The sequence below is a fragment of the Myxocyprinus asiaticus genome, chromosome 20, assembly GCF_019703515.2.
Source record: "Myxocyprinus asiaticus isolate MX2 ecotype Aquarium Trade chromosome 20, UBuf_Myxa_2, whole genome shotgun sequence".
NCBI lineage: Eukaryota > Metazoa > Chordata > Actinopteri > Cypriniformes > Catostomidae > Myxocyprinus > Myxocyprinus asiaticus.
Window position 1 is genome coordinate 48,121,610 of NC_059363.1, and position 21,610 is coordinate 48,143,219.

Here is a 21,610-nt window from a genome sequence, read left to right on the forward strand (position 1 = left end):
ATGCCCTATTCCCTGTGAAGACTTTACCATCCACGGTGAGAGCTTTGAAAGGCTAAAAGGTGTGGGGCTCAAAAATAAATGTCATTCAAAACTCCCTTTTTAAGTCATTTTTATTGGAAATTTAGTTTGAAATGATCTTACAGCATGACTCACTTCAAAGTGCCCTTCGGAGGGTGATTTATCCCATTTGGAATGCACAACTAGAAGGACATTTTCAAGGAACAAAAAGACGTAATTTCCTTAAACCGTATTGAAATGGTCTATACATGGTTTTAGAGTGATCAAACTGATTGCAGGGTTTACGGCGTTACGTCATCATGACAACAAATTCGTAAAATTGGTTATAACTTTACACAAATGTGGTTAGTAAGTGATTTTCTCACAGTAAAATCATGTTAACACACATATTGTTTATGTCTTGTGTCTATACTTTTGAAACACTGAGTATTTTTGGCCCCATTGATTTCCATTGTAAGTGCTTCACTGGAACACAGATTTTTGCTTAAAAACAAAACAAAAAACCCATGAGGGATGAGTTGAAATTATTTTTTGTGGTAATTAACATTCTGTCACAAACACTTTGATCGAGCTTGATTTGTATTGAACCCAGAACATTCCTTTAGATAATATATTTTAGACCTAAGACCACTTGTGTTACCACATGAAGCACATTTTGAAGTTACCTGACAAAACCAAATTTTCAGTGTGTGATGAATACCTTTAATTTGGTGAGCGTGTGCATGTCTGCGATGAAGTCAAGCAGCTCACTCAGATACTGACGCAAACACTCCATCGCCGCTGTTGTGCACTGATGAAACAGAACATCTGTGACATCATCAACAACCACCAGTAACAAATGACAAACCATAAACACAAGAATGACAGTCTTACCCCCGGCAGAGCAGAAATCATGTGCTTCTGCAGAATGGTGGATTCAGCGAGCCTCGTTCCAATGTCTGAACACACAAACTGATGAACAGCAGCGAGGGTTAGTCATCAAATTCATCTTTACTCTTTTATGTATTGACTGATTGAAGAGCAATTTATTTTTTGAATTTTGTGCAATTTTGTTGATAACTGTAAAGGCAGTACACAAAGTCAGTATTAGCAATTCTGTAATGTGTCACATGGTAGCTCCTTTGATATTTGCAATAAAAAGTTAGATGTGCATCCAAAATGGTTTTGGCTTTTGTTTCTTTTATTGTGCTCTTAAAAAAAGATCTGAGCAAATGAGAATGAAAAACTGAGCCAGTGATTTGAGTCGCAGCATTTGTGTTGAATCACCTGCACCAGCAACAGCAGATTCGTGTCAGGAATCGATGACTTGAACTTAAGAGCCTGAAGCAACTCCACAACAACAATACGAGACATGTAGAACTTGTCCCTTTCCTGCAGAATAAAAGCAGTATTTAATTGTTTCACTTATTTCACAGTTTGTGTGTGTGTGTGTACTGTCATCATTTTTCTTTAACTTCTAATTCTTTGAACCCCATAGGATTTGTAACTAAACCGAGTTAGTTTACTTAGAGTAAGCGGTTAACCTCAACTTTCAGTTTCAAAAACCAGAGTATCTTTCAGAGTATGTTAGTAACCATAGCAACTTACTCTACAAATCTAACCTAAAACAGCAGTATTGTCACAGTTATTCACCGTTCTGTTCCTTGGACTCTTATTTTGATATGGTTTTTATATCGTCCTTAGTTTCCCCTGGACTACACTTCCCATAATGCACTGCCCTCATCACTGCCATCTGTTCCCAATCCTCCTCACCTGTTCTCTGTTCCCTCATCAGCACCTTTGTGTATAAATACCCTCCAGTTTTGTTCATTCCTTGTAAGTTCTTGTATTGTTATGTTGTGTTGTTTATTTGATGTTTAGCATTAGAGTTTGTTCCACTCCAGCAAGTTTCCTTGATTATTCTCTGATATTTGTTCCTCTCCAGCAAGCTTCCTTATTAAAAGATTTAAAGAATCTACTCCTGCATCTCCTCTCTTCCTCTGCAAACGGACTTAGCATCCACCACTTTCACCTGAATCATGGAGTTCACCGGTTTATTTATGGATTTATTCAAACAAGAACTTCCTCTCCCTGAATATACCGTTAAGTTCTGTGAACTCGTCACTTCCACCACTAACTCGGACCTCTACCTTTGTGCCATCTATGGAATGGGCTTGAACTTACATCGTCCTACAGCTCTTCCGCAAGTGGAGTATCTTCCCTTTTTGGAATATGTCTGAGCCACGCTGAACCTCCATTACCCCTCACCTGCGTCGACATATATGACAGAGAAGGTGACTTCTCTCCCAGTTTTCTCCCCTCACATTGTGGGTTATGGCGGGAACCCCGTGCCAACTCCTTGCTCCACGCCTTCCACGGCCCCTGTCTCCATACGTTCCACGGCCCCTGTCTCCAGACCTTCCACGGCCCCTGTCTCCAGACCTTCCACGGCCCCTGTCTCCAGACCTTCCACAGCCCCTGTCTCCAGACCTTCCACGGCCCTTGTCTCCAGACCTTCCGCGGCCCGTCACCAAGGTAACTCCACTCCTTACTTTTCCCTCTTACACTGTGAATTATGGCGGGAACCCTGGGCCACAACCGATGCCCATGCCTGCCACGGTTAACGAGCCAGTGCCCATGCCTGCCACGGTTAACGAGCCAGTGCCCATGCCTGCCACGGTTAACGAGCCAGTGCCCATGCCTGCCACGGTTAACAAGCCAGTGCCCATGCCTGCCATGGTTAACGAGCCAGTGCCCATGCTTGTAGCCTCGACCATCCCTGTAACCACACTCCATGCTGGCCAGAAGAGGAGGAGGAGGAGAAGGAAAAGGACACCTTCTCTCCAGTCTCTGCCCATATTCACGACCACGGAGGTCGTTCCCCAGTCTCTGCCTGTACTCTCTACCATGGGAGTCACTTCCCAGTCAACCACAGCTCTTAGCCCTGATCCTTCCACGGCTCTTAGCCCTGATCCTTCCACGGCTCCGCCTCTCGAGCCTCTCGCGGCTCCGCCTTTGAAGGTTCCAACCCCAGAGTCTTCCACGGCTCCGCCTGCCTCCGTTGACCCTTCCTTGGCTCCGCCCTCTGTGTCTCCTACTGCTCCGCCCTCAATCCCTGGATCTCCCCCTCCTACGGCTCTGCCCATTCCACCACGCTCTCCACTACCTGTGTCTCAATAACACAATCCTCCTGTGGCTCTGCCAGTTCCTCCTCTGGTTCCTCCCCTTGAGACCCAAATCCTCCATCCTCCTGTGGCTCCATCTCCGGACCGATCTCCGGCTCTGCCATTGAGACCTCAAGTCCCTGCTCGGTGGCCACCTCCCAGGCCTCCTGATCCAGTCCCTGCTCTGTGCTCCCAGGCCTCCTGTTCCAGTCCCTGCTCTCTGCTCCCAGGCCTCCTGACCCAGTCCCTGCTCTGTGCTCCCAGGCCTCCTGACCCAGTCCATGCCGTGCGGCTGCCTCCCAGGCCTCCTGACCCAGTTCCTGACTTATGGCCGCCTCCCAGGCCTCCTGACCCAGTCCCTGACTTGCGGCCACCTCCCAGGCCTCCTGACCCAATCCCTGCCCTGAAGCCACCCCCCAGGCCTACTGTTCATCTTCCTTGGATCCTTCCTCACCTTCTGCGTCACCCTACCCTCCTCATCCGTCTTTGGTGCGCCAGGAGTCGCCCTTTAACCCTCTGGGGTCTGAGGGTGTTTTGGGCCCTGGAGAAGTTTTGACATGCCTTGACATTTGTGCTTTTTCAGTTGCTTAAAAACATATTAATGGCTAAAGTCTGATAAAACTGTATTCAGCACAAACTAGGCTACAATAATATGTGAGCAACATGTATGTACATGTTTGTATTTGAGAAAATAACGTTTACGCGTGGTTTTAAAAAGAAATTGTTTTAGTCACTGAAATAAGGCCATATAACACATACTAAACATTAGTTCACAAGACTTTTGAGAACTGGATCTTGTAACCTAGAGTTTTTGCTACAAAATGATGTGAAAACCATCCTGATCACTCATTCATACAAAACAATACAGTCATTTAACTTTTGTAAGACACTTTTAGTGTTAGAAAGGTCATATGCGAGGAGGCGTGGATGATCATGAATATTGATGTGATTCACACCTGAGGAGACAAAGACCCCTCCCCTGGGCCTATCAGTGAGGAATGTGACTGAAAGAGAATGAATGTGAGGAGACTTAATGATTGAATGTATTGTTTGTAGCTTATTCACAAAATCAAGTTTAAGTTAAAAGTAATCTGACTATACATTTTCTTTACATAAAGACTTTACTTAAAAACTTACACTACTGTTTAAAAGTTTTAGATTGGTAAGATTTTTGTATGTTTTTAAAAGAAGTCTCTTCTGGTCACCAAGGCTGCATTTATTTGATCCAAAATACAGCACAAACAGTGATACTGTGAAATATTTTTACAATTAAAAATAACTTTTCTATTTGAATATATTGTAAAATGCAATTTATTCCTGTGATCAAAGCTGAATTTTCAGCATCATTACTGCAGTCTTCAGTGTCACATGATCTTTCAAAAATCATTCTAATATGCTGATTTGCTGCTCAAGAAACATTTATTATTATTATTATCAATGTTGAAAACAGTTGTGTAATTTCACACCGCAAACATTTACGTATTCGCGCACTTCATCGACCGTTTACAGCACATTTTACACATTTACACCCGAACAGATATTTGCGAGCACAAGCTTCGTTGATGATAATGAGGCAGCACTAGCACTAAACACTAGTTAAAATATAATCTAAACATTCATATTATTTTTATATCATATTACATATCATATTTATATCATACAGCATACAATTTAAATACCTGCTTTAGCCGAAACAACATTTAAATGTAACTACAACTTGCACGTGGGTGGGTTCACATTAGCGATAATTAGCTGAGCCAGGAGAAACTGTACATCTCTTTAGTTTCATACAGATTACATTGCAGGAGAATATTTGTTTTAAATTTGAATTGTTTTATTTAAAAGTAGACATTTTAAGCTTTCTTTAGACATATGTTTCATGTTTGTGTGATAAGTATTCGCTGAGTTTCAGTTCATTTTTGTGACGTGTTTCAGAAAGATGCTCGCGGAGACAGAGACGGCTGAAAGCGCACCCTGTTTATTTTCTTTATTTTACAAAAGCACAAGGTTTTGTTGTTATTGTGAGTGTACACAAATAAAAGTAGACCCTTTATAGTCTCTAATGATGTCTTACACTTATCTGTATGCCCAAAAACGACGGAGTACTTAAGTTGTTTCCGCTGTTATGAGGAAAAAATCCAGCAGGACGCGCCGGTGCGTCCATCGACCCCTGAGGGTTAAAGGGGGGGTAATGTCACAGTTATTCACCATTCTGTTCCTTGGACTCTTATTTTGATATGGTTTTTGTGTCATCCTTAGTTTCCCCTGGACTACACTTCCCAAAATGCACTGCCCTCATCACTGCCATCTGTTCCCAATCCTCCTCACCTATTCTCCATTCCCTCAACAGCACCTTTGTGTATAAATACCCTCCAGTTTTGTTCATTCCTTGTCAGTTCTTGTATTGTTACGTTGTGTTGTTTAGTTGGTTATTTGATGTTTTGCATTAGAGTTTGTTCCACTCCAGCGAGTTTCCTTGATTATTCTCTGATATTTGTTCCTCTCCAGCGTGCTTCCTTATTAAAAGATTTTAAGAATCTACTCCTGCGTCTCCTCTTCCTCTCCAAGAACCCAACATTACAAGTATACCCTGAAACCGGGGCACAGTTACATCCCTACTTGGAGAGTGTACCTACTTTATTTAATTGACTCTTTGGCCAATTCGACATTGAACACAAAACAGAGTAGATTGAACACTGCTGCAGTGTTAGTGTGGATCATCTGTACACTTAGATAGCATTCATTTAACAGTGGGGATTCTGTGATATGTTCATTGAAGTGACTGTGTGATGATGCCAGATAATTCTATTCAACCAGATCATTGAAGAATGTCTATAGTTTATGCATTAATTTATTAGCAACTTAACTTTGTTATAGCTCAGACAGCTTTTGAGCAGCTATACTCTCTGGTTTGAGAAACATCTGAACATATATTTTTTCATCACTATGAAGATTGCAACTTCAGACATGTTTAATAAGTTTGTCTTCTTCACAGCTGATTTTCAATTATTTATCCAACATGAGTTATAACCAGAGGCTAAACACTATAACTACCAGATGAATGTGAATGTTCGTTCTCTCCACTTTTTCTGAGATAATCTATTTGCATATCCTTAAATATGTAAATGTTTCCAACGGCCTTCTACACACTCAAATACACCTCGTCTGCTGCAGGTAACAGACCGCACTGGGAATAAAAACAACATTGAGTGCATTGATGAATATATCAACTAAACATTCACCATAATGATTCACAAACATAACACGATTAGTATGACAGACAAACACCAGAGGGCCTCCGAACACTTTCAAGGGGGCAGCAAGCCTGATAAACAGAATCAAGCTGAAGAAGCTTGTGAACAAAACAGAAAAGGGTCCTGGAGGTTAAAGGTTAAATGCAACTGATATAAACACGTATTTGTTTTTTTTACCTTGCTGAAGGTTTTGTAGCATAAACTGCAGAGCTCGACGAGATATGACAGACTGAAGATGCCATACTGGATGACAAAACTCAGGAGTTTAGAGAACGGCTCCAACAGACTCTGTTCAAAAGACGTTCAAACAGAATGAATGCTATAATGAACTTATTGTGAGCTTTACAAACACTCCAACAACACTGTTTACATTCTAAACAGATATAAACATGCAAACTAGACTACTTTTATTAAACTAATGTGATATTTGTCTTCATATCTGAAAGAGAAATTAAATGAGCAACAAGTTATAACAAATGTTTGGTCTTACTCTTGTTGCATTCGTGACAGGAATCTTCAGCAAACAGATGATTATTCTCAGACTAGAGTCCAGCGGACACTTGATAAAACACAAAATGACAGGACATATTAACACATGAGTCCTGTATTTACACATCAAATGAGTAAAAATAAGAGTGACTAATAAAACACAGAAGAGCTTAAATTAAACCTTGAGTGGCAGAACAGCAGGTAATTTAGTTAAGAATGTCTGGAACTGGTTACAGATGGTTGTCCAGAGGTTACTGGGTGAGTCCATAGGAAGAGTCTCCATGAAGGTGGCGATGTTGTCCAGACAGTGTAGTATTGCACCCCCTGCTGGTAGAGTCTTCTTATTGTTCAAGCCCTACAACACCGTGAGGTTTATTACATTTATCACTTCTGAGTCAGACATGCTTCACAGTAACCCTACAGCAACAAACAGAAGGTTTTATCTTTATACAATACATTAAATAGAAGCATGTGTGTTAGAATACATCATGTCATCTTAATTCAACATGTATTGCATTCAGGTCAGTTACAGTGATGACTCTGAATAGTTCAACAGTCTGTAACTGTTACTTTATGTACTTTACATGTTTATATGAGTCCAATTTTGTCAAAGCAGTCATCTTAAAAGATAAAATAGTGAGAAAATTACACTTTCCATTTCTTCATGTCACAAGGGCACCATCTACTGGCAGATTCATGTCCAGCAGGTTTGAGCTTCTGTTACAGTATCAGTACTGAGACAACATTAGTTTAAAGTTACAGACAAACAGGCGTTTGCAGTCGTACCTCGAGCAGTTGACTCAATGCTGCTACAGAACTCAACTCATTGAAATCAATCAGTGACGTGGCCAGAGTGCGCAGAAAACTTCCATCTGAAAACCATCAACACTAACAGTCAAATCACCACTTGTGCTGTGTGTGTGTGTGAGTGTTTGTGTGTGTGAGTGTGTGTGTGTGTGTGTGTGTGTGTGTGTGTTTGTGTGTGTGTCAAGTCATTTTTATTAGTATAGCGCCTTTCACAACACACATCGTTTCAAAGCAGCTTTACAGAAAATCATGTATTAACAGTAAATTAAACTGTAATATCTATAAAGTCTTAGAGTCATCATTGTGTAGTTTGATAAAATACAATTGTGAATTGTGTATATTTTTGTATTGTGCATCTTCACACCTTTTATGTTGCTCTGGAACAGTTGTGGTAAGATGCCGTTCGGGGCAAGCTGATGGAGAATACAGCGCAGGAACTGCTTAGCAACACCAGCAACATTACCAGGTATCAGCATACTACAAACAAACACACCAAGACACACAGTCACATAAACAACACTCACATCTGAATTTGTGTACTACACAAAGATAAAATAATCACTTACCTTTCAGCCTGACCTGTGAAATTAGAACTAGATGCCAACCTGCAAAGCAAAAAATAATACGTCAAATCAAATCCATAGAGAAACTGGTGGATGTTACTGCATTGTTCAATGTAACTGGTGCTGTTTTGAGCCGAGTGCACTGGACTGATGCTGCTGTACCTGCCCACCGACTGCATGATCTCCAGCAGGAGCGGAGCGCCCAGATCTGGACTCAGATGAATGAACATGGACAAAACCACCACAGCTAGAGCCAGAGTCTCCTCATCGTACTCCTCTAGAACTGCACCACAGTCACGACACCTGCACACATTCACACTGGCTTCAGTTACACACACACACACACACACACACTGTTACACAAGACTGACAGTCATCACCCACCTGTCAGCCATTGTGGTGGGCTGCTCGTCGCTGAAGTCTTCTGGTGCCAGCACAAACATACTGATCGTGCTTGGAGCCGACAACAGACTTGCCTTTGTAGGACCTGACAGAATAAAACACAAGCCTCTTGAAGTTAGGTCTCTCACATTAGTTACTGGGTAATGTAATTTTTAATTCATTATCAAAAACTGAGGAGAAATGGTTTATTGTGTTAGATATGATGCAGAAGTGCTGCATCTCTGACCAGTGTCCCATGTGCTGATGTTTTGGGGTGCACTGGACTGATGCTCCAACTGTCTCTTCATTAACTGACTCATGGTCACTGCGCCCAGAGACCCACGCTTTACCTGACGATACTGAGCTGGAAAACATAAAGCATTGAAATAGTGAGACAAAACACACTTCAAATCATTGAGTATTTAAAAGCTTGCTCAAAGGTGAACAAAGTTTGATGAAAGATGAATCTCTACATCTGATCGGATTTTCTACTGGAGCACAAATGAAGCCTAAAAACGCAAAGGTTTGCGATAGCAATACTCCATGCGACCCAAAGTTGAGATCATTTCGTGGAAAGAGGAGACTAGCTGCTAGTGGTGGGGATTTTGATTCATCCCAGTGACTCGAGTTTTTTTAATCCATTCACCAAAAAGATTTGTTCAGATTCGTTCATGATTTTATTCATTGACAATTGTTGCAAAATATGCCTTTTGTGCTAGTAGATGGCGCCAAATTACTGTCTTTTATGTTTTGAATGAGTAATTGCATTGAACAGAAAGCACAGAGTCATTCAAGACCGGAACAAGTCTAATTGTCCTTTATTAAAATTTGCGTGTCTACAATTGTACTTAGAGACTTCAGCTCTGCAGAGTGTTTAAGCATCATAAGCATTTCCCCACAAATGAGAACAAAGCATACCTATCATACTGTGAACTGCTGACATTTTATCAAGCTATACAAACAAAAGACAAATTATAATTGCAAAAGTATATAATACTATCAATAATCAATAATGAGTTTTAATAACATCCATATGTTACTGTAATGTGTGGTTATGACTCACTTTTTTTCATAATTATTCCGGACACTTTTTTTGTTGAACGAGATTGACAAATTAAACAAACAATATGCAGCTCCTCTTCTCGTTCGGTCAGTCAGCAGATCTATGTTCACGAATGAGATAACTGAGTGATTCATGACTGAGTGTACCAGAACATTCAGTTTGTTTGTTACGCAGATGTCTCATCTCGTTCAGACTCAAATGACCAACTCAGCTGGTTCAGTGAAGGGTCATATTCGTTCAGCGGGTGAAACAAATGATATGCACCTTCACAGCCCACAATCGAATCCTATTGGCTCATGCTGTAGTCAGTCTTTACAGGCATGAAAAGGCACCAAAGCAGTCTCGCGCTTCAAACTAGAGCTCAAATGCTTTGAAAGGGAGAGACGTCAGTGAACGAGAAATACAGTATGAGTCAGTGTATGGAGGTGAACGAGAACAATTCGTTCAGTTAAAAGATTAGTTCAAAAAGACCAATTTGTTCACAAACAAAACATCACTACAAGCTACGCTGTAACATCAAAAACACATTGGAGGACAAACTCATACATGCTGTGTATTCATTCCACATCCTTTATTATGTTTCTCTGTCAGGCTACAAAGACAGTTGTTGTAGAGGGATAGCCTAGAGAAGTTTTTTTTTAAGTGTTTACTGGTATACTGTCGAAAAGTTATATTTTAGATAGCTATCTCTATCCGTGAATGCCACTGTTTTCAAACTGAACCACCTCTTCCCTTGGGCACACGCCTTCCAAATGGACCGTTCACATTCCCATACATCAAATGCTCCACTGAAGCTTTCCTTATAAGGGCTTTGTACTCTTGCATTAGACAGATGCTTTTGGAGCATCTCATTTTGGTTCTGTTGTAGGTCGCTGTGTCAAGTTAAATGTAGTTTGAAACTTAGAAAAACATGTCTTGAGATCCCTGAATTCAGCATTGTGCTGTCCAGCTGTGTTTGAATGCAAGAACATGTTCTCATCTTGTGCCGGAGTGTGTTTTTTTCTCTGTACAGCTGCGCGTTAGCTAAATGGCTGGACTTTTGCTTACTGCCCCCTGCTAAAAACAGGTGATACTTAAACCTTGAATTGCTCTGATAGTAGGAATATTCCTTATTACGGTCCAGGGACATGATTAATATGGTTAATTTTTTTTAAATGTTACTTTTTTTGTGATTAACATATTTTATTGATTCATACAGTAAAAAAAGAAAAGCAAAACAAATATACACAGAATCAACATTTAGCCCCCACTATTACCCCTCCCTCTCCCAACAAAATCTGAGTGCCCAATACATCACACATAAAACTCTGAACCTTCAACCAAAATTCTTGGATCTTAACACCACAAAAAACATGGGTAGTGTCTCCATCTTCTGATTGGCATCACCAGCAGGTGGGTGTGTCTTTAAGATCAAGCCTATACAATCTAGAGGGGGTCCAATAGAATTGATGTAAAATCTTGAATTGCATAAGGTGCACTCTTGCATCACTAGATGCAGACTTGACGTTTTTTAGAATCCTAGCCCACACTTCCTCCTCCAATACCAAGATTAAATCTTTCTCCCATAATCTCTTGATAGAATTAAAGCTCCATCCCCCAGACTCTGAATTAGCAGGGAGTAATACACTGATGGGGGGTGTATGCTACTCCCAAAAATAGTACAGAGCAGGTGGCGCAGCTGTAAATACCTAAAAAACTGAGATCTGGGAATCCCAAAATGTTGAACCAAATTTTCAAAAGATCTCAACACTCCACTCTCATATAGGTCATCGAGTGTATTAACATCTCTCACAATCCACTCTGACCAGCAGAAAGGGGGACTTATTAATACATAATTTTGGGTTCAGCCATATGCTCGAGGCAACATGGTTCAGTGAAGGGTCATATTCGTTCAGCGGGTGAAACAAATTATATGCATTTAAATAAATGTCCGAATTAAACACTCTGGACACTTTTGTCCATACCGAGTGCAAATGCGAGATAACAGGGTGTGACTTAACTTCTTCGGTTAGTTTAATAGAAAGGCTTTGAAATGGCGAAATAGGGGCAAGAACTTCCTGTTAAATACAAAACGAGGGAGGGGCTCTCTCAGGTGGAAGCAACCAATGAGCCAAATGTCAGACCGAATGCATAATAATAAAACAAAATCTTGGGTAGGCCTAGCCCACCTTTGTCATTCGGCCTATGCAACTTACTGAAATGTAATCTGGGATGTTTACCATTCCAAACGAAGGACTTCACTATGCTATCAAATTGCTTGAAATAAGAAAGGGGGACATCTATAGGGAGAGACTGTAGCAGGTAGTTGAATTTTGGAATACAATTCATTTTAATAACATTAACCTTCCCAATCATAGATAAATGTAATGTGAGCCCACATCGCTCAAAAACGTATTATTAAAGGGTTAAAGGGTCTAAATGACACACATTTTCTGGGAATAAAATACCCAAATACTTAATGCCCTGTTTGGGCCACTAGAAGGCACCCGGCTGAAAAGCCGTTTCCGGGCAGTACGCTGTTAGAGCCAAAGCTTCGGATTTAGACCAATTGACTCTGTATCCTGAGAACTTAGAAAAGGAATTAATAATTCTGTGGAGGCAAGGCATAGATCTAGTAGGGTCGAAGACGACTAATAAAATATCATCTGCGTAAAGCAAAAGCTTATGCGCCACACCTCCTGCCACCACCCCTGGAAAATCATCCTCCTTTCTTATCGCAGCAGCTAATGGTTCCAGGGCAAGCCAAAACAATAATGGGGAAAGAAGGCAACCCTGCCAGGTGCCCCTATCCAGAGTAAAATAATCTGAAATTAATCCATTTGTTTGTACCGTCACTGCCGGGTGTCTATAAATTAACTTAATCCAACCAAGTAAAGTTTTCCCAAACCCATACATTTTCCAAAATCTTAAAAAGATAATCCCATTCTACCATATCAAATGCCTTTTCAGCGTCAAGTGAGACGGCAGCAACCGGAGTCTGATCATTCGCCACTGACCACATGATATTGATGAAATGCCTAATGTGATCAGAAGAGCTATGGCCCGAATAAACCCCACCTGATCTATATGTATAAGAGATGTCATAACTTTACTTAATCGGTTACCCAAAATGTTTGACAATATTTTAACATCTAGCTGGATCAGGGAAACTGGATGGTAACTCTTACACTCGCTTGGATCTTTGTCCTGTTTAAGAATTCTAGTAAAAGTGGAGCCAATTCTGTAGCATAAGATCTAAAAAACTCAGCGGCAAAGCCATCTGGCCCTGGAGCCTTGCCTGTAGGCAAGGCCTTAATCACCTCACCAAGCTCCTCCAAGGTTATCTCAGAATCAAGAGAATTATTTTGCTCAGCCATCAGTTTAGAAAGTTCTAATGGTTCCACAAAGTTTCTAATATCCTCATCAGTAGACGAAGACATGGAACTATAGAGATCAAGATAGAATTCTTTAAAAGCATTATTAATATCAATGGCCGAGGTAAATATTTTGCCACCAGCAGATTAAACTGAGGGAATGATAAAAAAAGAGTTTCTCTGTTTTATATATCTAGCCAGACGTTTTCCTGATTTATCCCTCGACTCAAAATATGACTGTCTTGCCCGAATAGCCAAAACTCCACCTTCAGTGACAAAATAGTGTTATATCTGTATTTCAATCGGGTCAATTCTCTGAGGCCATCAGATGACATTCTGCGCTTCATCTCTGCCTCTGCACTTTTAATATTCCCTTTCAACTCCACAAGTTCTCGTGCTTTGGATTTTTTGGTGAATGAGGCATACTATATGATCCGGCCCCAAAGAACTGCCTTAGGTGCCTCCCAAGCCATACCCACAGAGGATACTGAGGACCAGTTGGTCTCCATATAGACTTTGATTTCAGCCTTTAACATTTGTTTGAATTCATGATTTTGTAAAAGGGATAAATTAAAGTGGCAACTATATGATTTCCTTTTCTTCATATGTGGCAGCACCTCTAAACTCACCAGGGCATGATCTGAGATTAAAATGTTTCCAATTAAGCAATCAACAATAGATAAAAAAAAAATGTATAGTCCCTACCAGATGGGTTCAAAGTCTCCAAATATCTGTGAGACCAAGATTGTACACATCCTGTGAAGCGTCAATGTTGCTCTAGGGGGCTTGCACACATTTGCTTCACTATGATCAAGGACTGAGTCCATCAAAAGATTAAAGTCTCCTCCCAATATTATATCATGAGGGGTGCCAACGGCTTGCAACATAATTTCCAGATCTATAAAAAAGGCCTGATCATCAACATTAGGTGTGTAAATATTAGCCATAATAAGACTTTGCCCCTGAATTTCTGCTAAAACAATAACAACTCTTCCTAATTTATCTTTAATCTGTTTGAGACATTTGAATTGAAGATGATTACTTATCAATGTAATGACTCCCCTGCTCTTACTTGAGCCAGCACTAAAGAAAATATGTTCACTCCATATCTTCCCCAATTTTTCAGCTTCCTGCAGGGAAAGATGTGTTTCCTGAAGAAACACTATATCATATTTCTTACGCTTAAGAAGAGAAATAACCTTCCTTCTTTTTATGGGGTGCCCAACCCATTCACATTCCACGTGGAGAGACAATCCGCTCATATTAACATTTGACATTTTGACATATGAGAAAAAATGTATTGTGTGTCAAAAACAAAATTATAAAGACCACATTCCAACATTAGTGCAACAATCAAACCCCGAACTTCCCCCAGAACCAAACAAACAGAAAAAATTTAAATGTGCGCATTAACCCCGGGCAAGACAGCGCCAACTGGCATCCATCCCTCTAAACTCAAACAGTCCGTGTACGCCTATGAGAGCCCCCGTGACAACTTTGTCATCAGATTGCTTCAGTCTGGTGTTTCTATACAAATTTTGTGAGACAGAGTTACACAAAAACAGATAATCTATAAAACAAACTCCAGCCAATAGGCGGAATAAACACAAGAACGTGTAGATTCATCCGCATAACTGTCCCGAAGGTGTGTTATTCCACTAAACAAACTCCAGCCGCTATGCGGAACCAGCAAAAAAAAAAAAAAAAGGGGGTGCTCAATTTCTTCGGACAGTCAAATGAATGTTCAGTGAGCCAGCCCATTCAGCTGCTACATGAGTGCAACAAATGGACGAATCACTCCAATGTATTGCAAGAAATACTCCACAAAACAAACTCCAGCCAACAGGAGGCATAAGCACAAAGAACATGCAGATTCATCCACTCCACAGTCCCGAAGGAGTGTTACTAAACAAAACAAACTCCAGCCACTAGGCGGAACCAGCACAAAAAGAAACAAAAAAGTGAATGTTCAGTGAGTCTGTCCATTCGGCTACAACGTAACTTAATAACTTAAAATAACTTGCTCACTCCATTGACTTTATTAAGGACATCGCTTGCTGGGGACATGTAAATGTTTTGTGGCCATCCTTAGCATCTATTCTCAATTTGGCCAGGAATATCAGTGCCAAAGCGGCCTTCCATTGATGTAAGAGTTTTTGCATTCCTTGAATCGATCACGTTTCTCTCTTGTCGAATTCGCAAAGTCTGGGAACAAGAAAATGCTGTGGTTCTTCCAAAAAAGCCTTCCTTTATTGCTGGCCTCACGCAACATGAGATCTTTACCAGATGATCTCAGAAATTTGGCCAGAATTGATCGGGGCCTGTTTCCCTCAGTTGATTGCCGAGCCAGAACCCTGTGAGCTCGCTCGATTTCCAGCTTATGGCCTGTTATGTCAAGCAGATTCAGAAAAAGCCCGTCCAGGAATTTCACCATATCTTGACCCTCTTCAGCTTCAGGAATTACGACGATTCAGACATTATTCTGCCGGTTGTGGTTCTCCCAAACGTGCTCCAAATCCACCTTGGTTGGTAGCGGATTAGCAGCTAGCTCCCTCTCCAATGACTCCAGATAATCGATCCGTTTCTCGACATCCCCTACTCTTGTGACCATTTTGTCTCCATGGCAGTGATCGATTGACATATTACAGCAAGATCCTCCGAGTAAGCAACGACCTTCATCAGCATTGCCGACATGTTCAACAATTCTAGCTGAATTTCCCTCACTTTTCTGGCCAAATCGGCTCCCAGGCACGAGGCCTCCTCGGGGGTGTCAGCTTGAGCACGCAAGTGTCTTTTAATGTCTCCAGAGCCTTTTTGAATTCTTTGACATATTGTCTTCCTAGAAAAGTTATGGAACAGGGTGTATCGAATCTCACCGGTTTATGACATAAAAAGTATTCATAACTACCAAACTGCACAGAACTCGCCGATCACACGTCCGAACCTCGCATGGCGTCACATGACTCCCTAACATGTTATTTTTTAAAATAATTAATCACAGTGAATTAAAGTGTTAAATCGACAGCCCTAGTGATGCTAAATGAACTAGCAAATATAGTTAATTCAAGCACTGCGTTAGTTCAGGCAGGTCACATTAGTAAAGTTTGCAATCAGCTGACGCTCCACTGATTTAAGATATCTACCAATACAATTCAGACTCCTATCAGAGCGGTCCTCCATTCATTAATTCTCTCAGCTTGCATTCCATTTCATGGATACAAGCTTTACTTCTATTACCCCTGGGGTGTTTGATTCTCTGCTCTCCTCGCTTTGTATATGCATGGCTGTATGGATGGGTGGGGAGTTTGTCCAGGACAGAATCATACCGCCATCACCAAAAGATTGCTTCAATTGTCTATAAGTCAATAATGTATTCATTTGACAGAAGTGGTCATGGCTGAATTATAGATTCATGAACAGAAGAATGTGGGCATTAGTGATCAAAAAGAACTATGTGATGGATATGATTGAGAAATTAATTTTTACTGGACACTGAGGAGCGATGGCTGGTGTCAGGGACGGTGGCCTCCAGAGCCGGAGCTGAGGCTGATTCTCTCGGCTTCTCCAGATTCGATAGAGAATTCTGATCTGTAAAGCAACACATGAGTGACGTGTGAAGGATTGAACAATCATTTCACACCCGAAATCGGAGTAAGGCAGATAATGCTTGCTTTTAATGTAGCCATATCTAAACAACTGCAAAACATGGTCTTCATTTAAGATGATAAGATCTGGATTATTGCACTGAGATCTGTGAGTGTTACTTAATTTCAGGTGATTAAATTACTTATATTGTAAATTAAATTAAAAAAAAACCAGATCTAAAATACTGACAAACACACTGACCTGGTTCAGTTGCTGGTTCTTTAATTTTGTCGTGAGTGTTGAAGGAGATGTCGAGATATTCTCTCTGAATGGCACTGACGGCGATCTTTCTCTCTTTACGCTGCCGTGGCACAATCTGAATCTTGAATTCAGCTTCATCGCTCTCATCATTGGGTTTGAGGTCACTTTCTCTCTCGTCAATTTCATCATTGTCATCATCTCCATCGTGAGGGCTTCCTCCAGCTTTCATTGGATCCAGTGACTCAAGCGTATCCACTGGGATGTGGGGGAACACTGATCTACTCGAGGGACTCGTTCCAGCCGAATCCTCGAGCAGCGCGCAAGACTCATCCAGGGATGCGTTTGGCATGTGCGATGTCTTTCTAAAAAGATCCCTCTTCTGTTTGAGGGTCATGGGGCTCTCCTGATGCAGTGTGGTGTCGGGGAGCTCCAGAGATGCAGTTGAAATGACAGGACCAGGTCTGGATTCAGCAGCATGCTCAAAGTTTTCTCGGCCCATAGTGCCACTTTGATTATCTTTGGAGCAATCCTCCACACTTACCTGAACGACTGAAGACAAGTGTACTGTGGAGCTGATGAAGGGGGCTAAAGGTTCCTCAGGTTTACTCAACCCTCCACTGGGGAGTCTGAGGGCTTCAAACAGGTCCTCATTGCTCTCCACAATGCGCAGAGGAGGCAACGGCTCAAACACCAGTGAGTCGCTGTCAGAGAGCGAGAGAATGGAGTGCTTTTCAGGGATGGACGTGCAGTCTGAGGAAAGATCTATGAGGTCTGGATCCTCCTTATAATGTGCAGGTCCACCAGGCATGGCTAACGGCGAGTCCAGGCTGGCAGCTTTATCTTCAAAGGTCTCCATATAACTGAGACGCACCTCTGGTATAATCGGTCTGACACTGTCGTTCTGCACACCAGAGCCTCTGCGGTCTACAACCGAGTGTCCGTTAGAAGAGTCTTTCCCATGATGCTGCGCTCTGTGCTGCTGTCTGGCTGTAGAGGAGGAAGATGATGGTTGGAGGGCCAGTGGTCCCTGCAGGTCACAGCGGTCAATGCAGGACTTGCGCCGGTGCTCGTCTAGGTTGAAGAGGATGGAATCTGTGTTGCTGATATCCAGAGACTTCTGCTTGTGCATGGCCTGCAGTCGCTTCTTCTTGCTGTTGCTGTCATCTCGAGTGGAGTACAGCAATGTGTCCTGCAGCGGACCGCCCTCCTTGTATTCAGCCAACTCGATCTCACCTGTGCAGAGGACAGCAGAGGACAGTTAATTACATGATGAACACAGCAGAGAGAGCACACAGTGTCTTAAAACTAACAACTCAAAATTCATCCTTCTCGACACTCACTCCTCTGAGCATTTAGCTCCACTGGCTGATACTTGACAGATTTGCTGCCACCGATCCTCTTGAGTCGAGCAAAGAAGGTCTGTGATTCTTTATTGGCTGCTCCAGTTGGAGTGTCATGGATGTCAGACTCGTCAAACACACTGTCTTCTTCTACACAGCGAAACAACACAACATTAATGTAACAGGACAAGAGCCTTTCTAATGCAGCCAAGTCAAATGTGAGTTGTAGTTTACTTGTACCTTTCTCCTTCTCGCTGTATCGGCTGATGTTGGAGTTGTCACTGTACAGCGGTCCGGCAGACACATGCGACCTACAGCTGTGATATTGAGCATTTAGGGTATTTATGGTGATGTGGATTAGATGCAGCACCACCTCTTTACTCATGTCCATGTCTCGATATGGATACTGAAACAGAAAATGACAGCAATGAAGATGCCTGACAATATCTTTGTGAACAATGACTAGTAGGATGCCTCAGTGTTAGTTACAATAACAGTATCTTGATCTGAGTTCAGTGGTATGTGTTAAAACAGACTGAAACCACAAAGCATCTACTAAGATGCAAAATTACGAAATCAGATGTTATTTGTTCTCTTTAGGCATCTGCCCAATCATTAATAACTTCACATTATGTGGGGGCCTGGGTAGGTCAGCGAGTAAAGACGCTGACTACCACGCCTGGAGTTCGTGAGTTCGAATCCCAGGGCATGCTGAGTGACTCCAGCCAGGTCTCCTATGCAACCAAATTGGCCCAGTTGCTAGGGAGGGTAGAGTCACATGGAGTAACCTCCTCGTGGTCGCTATAATGTGGTTCGTTCTCAGTGGGGCGCATGGTGAGTTGTGAGTGGATGCTGCAGTGGATGGCATGAAGCCTCCACACGTGCTATGTCTCCACGGTAACGCGCTCAACAAGCCATGTGATAAGATGCGCGGGTTGACGGTCTCAGACGTGAAGGCAACTGAGATTCGTCCTCCGCCACCCAGATTGAGGCGAGTCATTACGCCACTACGAGGACTTAGAGCGCATTGGGAATTGGGCATTCCAAATTGGGGAGAAAAGGGGAGAAAAAAAATAAATAAAAAAATAACCTCACATTATGTAAAGCAGCTGTCATCACAATGAAAATAATGCAGAAGATAAAAATGTGATTAAGATTTAATCCACTGAATAAAATATAATGCTTAAATTGTATATGTCTCTCTCTAACATTGAGTTCTATTACACATTAACTCTTTTCAATTGTAACTGGATATGTTGTTGTGAATACCTTATAGAGTATGACGAGTAGAGCTTTGAGCCACATCTGTCTGATGTGAGGTTTGAGTGCCCACAGCGAGCAGCGTGGAGGCTCTTGGAAGTTCGGCCTGAGCTGTGGACACGTGCAATACTTCAACACCTGCACGACCAGTGGCAGCAGCTGCTTCCCCAAACCGATGTTATAATCCATCACCTAAAGGGAGAAACCACCTGTCATCATGATGACCCATATGAATGCTGTGATGCTCACTGAGTGCAAACAGATGACTGAAGAGAGTTCAACTTGCCTGAGCGATTCCTGCGATGAAAGCATTAAAGCACGTTGAAGAACGCATTTTCTGAGGGGTAATCATGAAGCAACCCATCTGTTGGTCATATCCCAGCAGGACGTATAGATGCCGTTTGACCGTGTTGAAAGCTTTGGCGCTGCCGATATCTGTCTCCGCACTGCTCTTGTCTTTGGCCATGAACTTCATCAGCACCATGATAAGCTGGTGAACAGTCTGATGGTCAATACCAGCATCCTCTGGCAGAAGATCTTTAATGGCCGAGTCATCCTCTTGAGAAGAACTTTCAACTGCATGTTTACAGGGTGTGAAAGGGCTGCTTTTAGTGTCTTGTACATACATTGAACAGATGTTTTGTGTCTGGCGGATGGGCCACTCAAACAAACAGAACAATGGTTAGAAAGCGGCACAGTATTAGGTGAAATCAAGCTACAAATGGATTACCTATGTTTTACCCTGGATCTTAATCTGGGATACGAGGAATAATTAACATCTCAAAAATTACAGCTCAGTTTGGGTTACCTGTGAGGACCGTCTCCAGCATGTTGCCCAGTGTGGGTGCAGACTGCTCTTGTCTTGTGAGTCTGTGAGCTGAGTCCAAACAGAGAAAAATAATGAGGGAATACTCACAGACAAGCATCTGAGCAAAACATTCATTTCACAAATCTACACTAAGAGGAACTCTATTTGTGGAAACGCTGATGTATTAAAGGATTTTGTGAAACCTCATGCTCTGCATACTGAATTATAAATTCATCTGGACATCAGCTAAAGTGTCTGATGTGTGAGACATGCAACAGGAAAAGACAACAGTTACAGGAAGTGGACACAGAATTAAATAGAAGTTTGGGTGACTCACGGAGTTTGTTGCCAAGGGTCTCAGGGAGGGAGAATGCACGTTTGGACTCTGACGGTCCCTTCACGCTGTCTCGTAATGAACGGACGCTCTTCTGACGATTGCGAGCAAAACGAGCTCGTCTGATCTTCCACATGGCGGCGTCGCTCAAGTTGGCCACATTCGTCCTCACTGCAGTAATAGCTAATAGAATACATCATGAAATTGTACATTTATACTGTATATATTTGTATAAATTGGCTAATGGTGAAGTGTGTAATTTCTGCAAATCTGTAAATCAAGAAACAGGCAGTTGACAATTCTACATTCCTGAAAGGAAACCTGCTAATAATTTTGTACTTATTTTTTTTTATCATAAAGAACACTGATTTTGTAAAAAAAAAAAAGAAAAAAAAAGAAATGGAAATTGTTCTACAGTGTGATTCTCCTCATCATGTGAAAAATGTGGCTAGAATTACTATATAAATATAATGGCAATAACTAACTGGGGTCTATTTTAGTAGCTTTAGCTTGCTTGCTGTGTTTTCTGTTGTACTGGAATAGTAGCTGTTGTTAGCCAGGAGATTATATTGCACTTCACTGACTGTTTCAGTAGTTTGTATGTTAATGTATCTTGCTGTCCATATAATGGAGGGCTCGGAGCTCGAGACTCGATTCGAGTCCTGATTACCCCCCAAAAAAGACGTTAAAGTGAAAGATCAGTACCATGACAATGACATGAAATATTTAGGACAGTGGGCCGACATCAATTCTATATGGTAGATTGGCTTTGCCCAAAAGTTTGTTTGAAGGTGCGTTCTTGTACGATGGCTGGTCGAGAGGGGCTACACTGTGATTAGAACGGGAGACCACCACTCATCATAGAAGTGGATGGGCTCACAGCATTCAAACGGGGAAGGTGAGAATGAGAGTTGGCTCGCGCTGCGTTCGAAAGGGAGGGCTCACGCTGCA

The 21,610-nt window shown here is 41.9% G+C and overlaps 1 protein-coding gene across 1 annotated transcript in view; it reads right to left on the minus strand.

Moving 5' to 3' along the window:
* The window catches only part of LOC127411010 (protein unc-79 homolog), a 135,898-nt gene that overhangs the window by 16,826 nt on the left and 97,462 nt on the right, over positions 1-21,610 (minus strand). The window contains exons 26-45 of the mRNA XM_051646318.1: positions 20,663-20,842; positions 20,326-20,394; positions 19,804-20,093; positions 19,527-19,709; positions 18,498-18,663; positions 18,258-18,407; positions 16,918-18,150; positions 16,558-16,659; positions 8,903-9,019; positions 8,659-8,761; positions 8,437-8,577; positions 8,278-8,316; positions 8,076-8,188; positions 7,691-7,776; positions 7,086-7,259; positions 6,906-6,974; positions 6,593-6,703; positions 1,285-1,389; positions 892-969; positions 719-808 (exon numbers count right to left, since the gene is read on the minus strand). Of these exons, the coding sequence (XP_051502278.1) occupies positions 719-808; positions 892-969; positions 1,285-1,389; positions 6,593-6,703; positions 6,906-6,974; positions 7,086-7,259; positions 7,691-7,776; positions 8,076-8,188; positions 8,278-8,316; positions 8,437-8,577; positions 8,659-8,761; positions 8,903-9,019; positions 16,558-16,659; positions 16,918-18,150; positions 18,258-18,407; positions 18,498-18,663; positions 19,527-19,709; positions 19,804-20,093; positions 20,326-20,394; positions 20,663-20,842 (3,599 nt within the window). The remainder of the gene's footprint in view (positions 1-718; positions 809-891; positions 970-1,284; positions 1,390-6,592; positions 6,704-6,905; positions 6,975-7,085; positions 7,260-7,690; positions 7,777-8,075; positions 8,189-8,277; positions 8,317-8,436; positions 8,578-8,658; positions 8,762-8,902; positions 9,020-16,557; positions 16,660-16,917; positions 18,151-18,257; positions 18,408-18,497; positions 18,664-19,526; positions 19,710-19,803; positions 20,094-20,325; positions 20,395-20,662; positions 20,843-21,610) is intronic.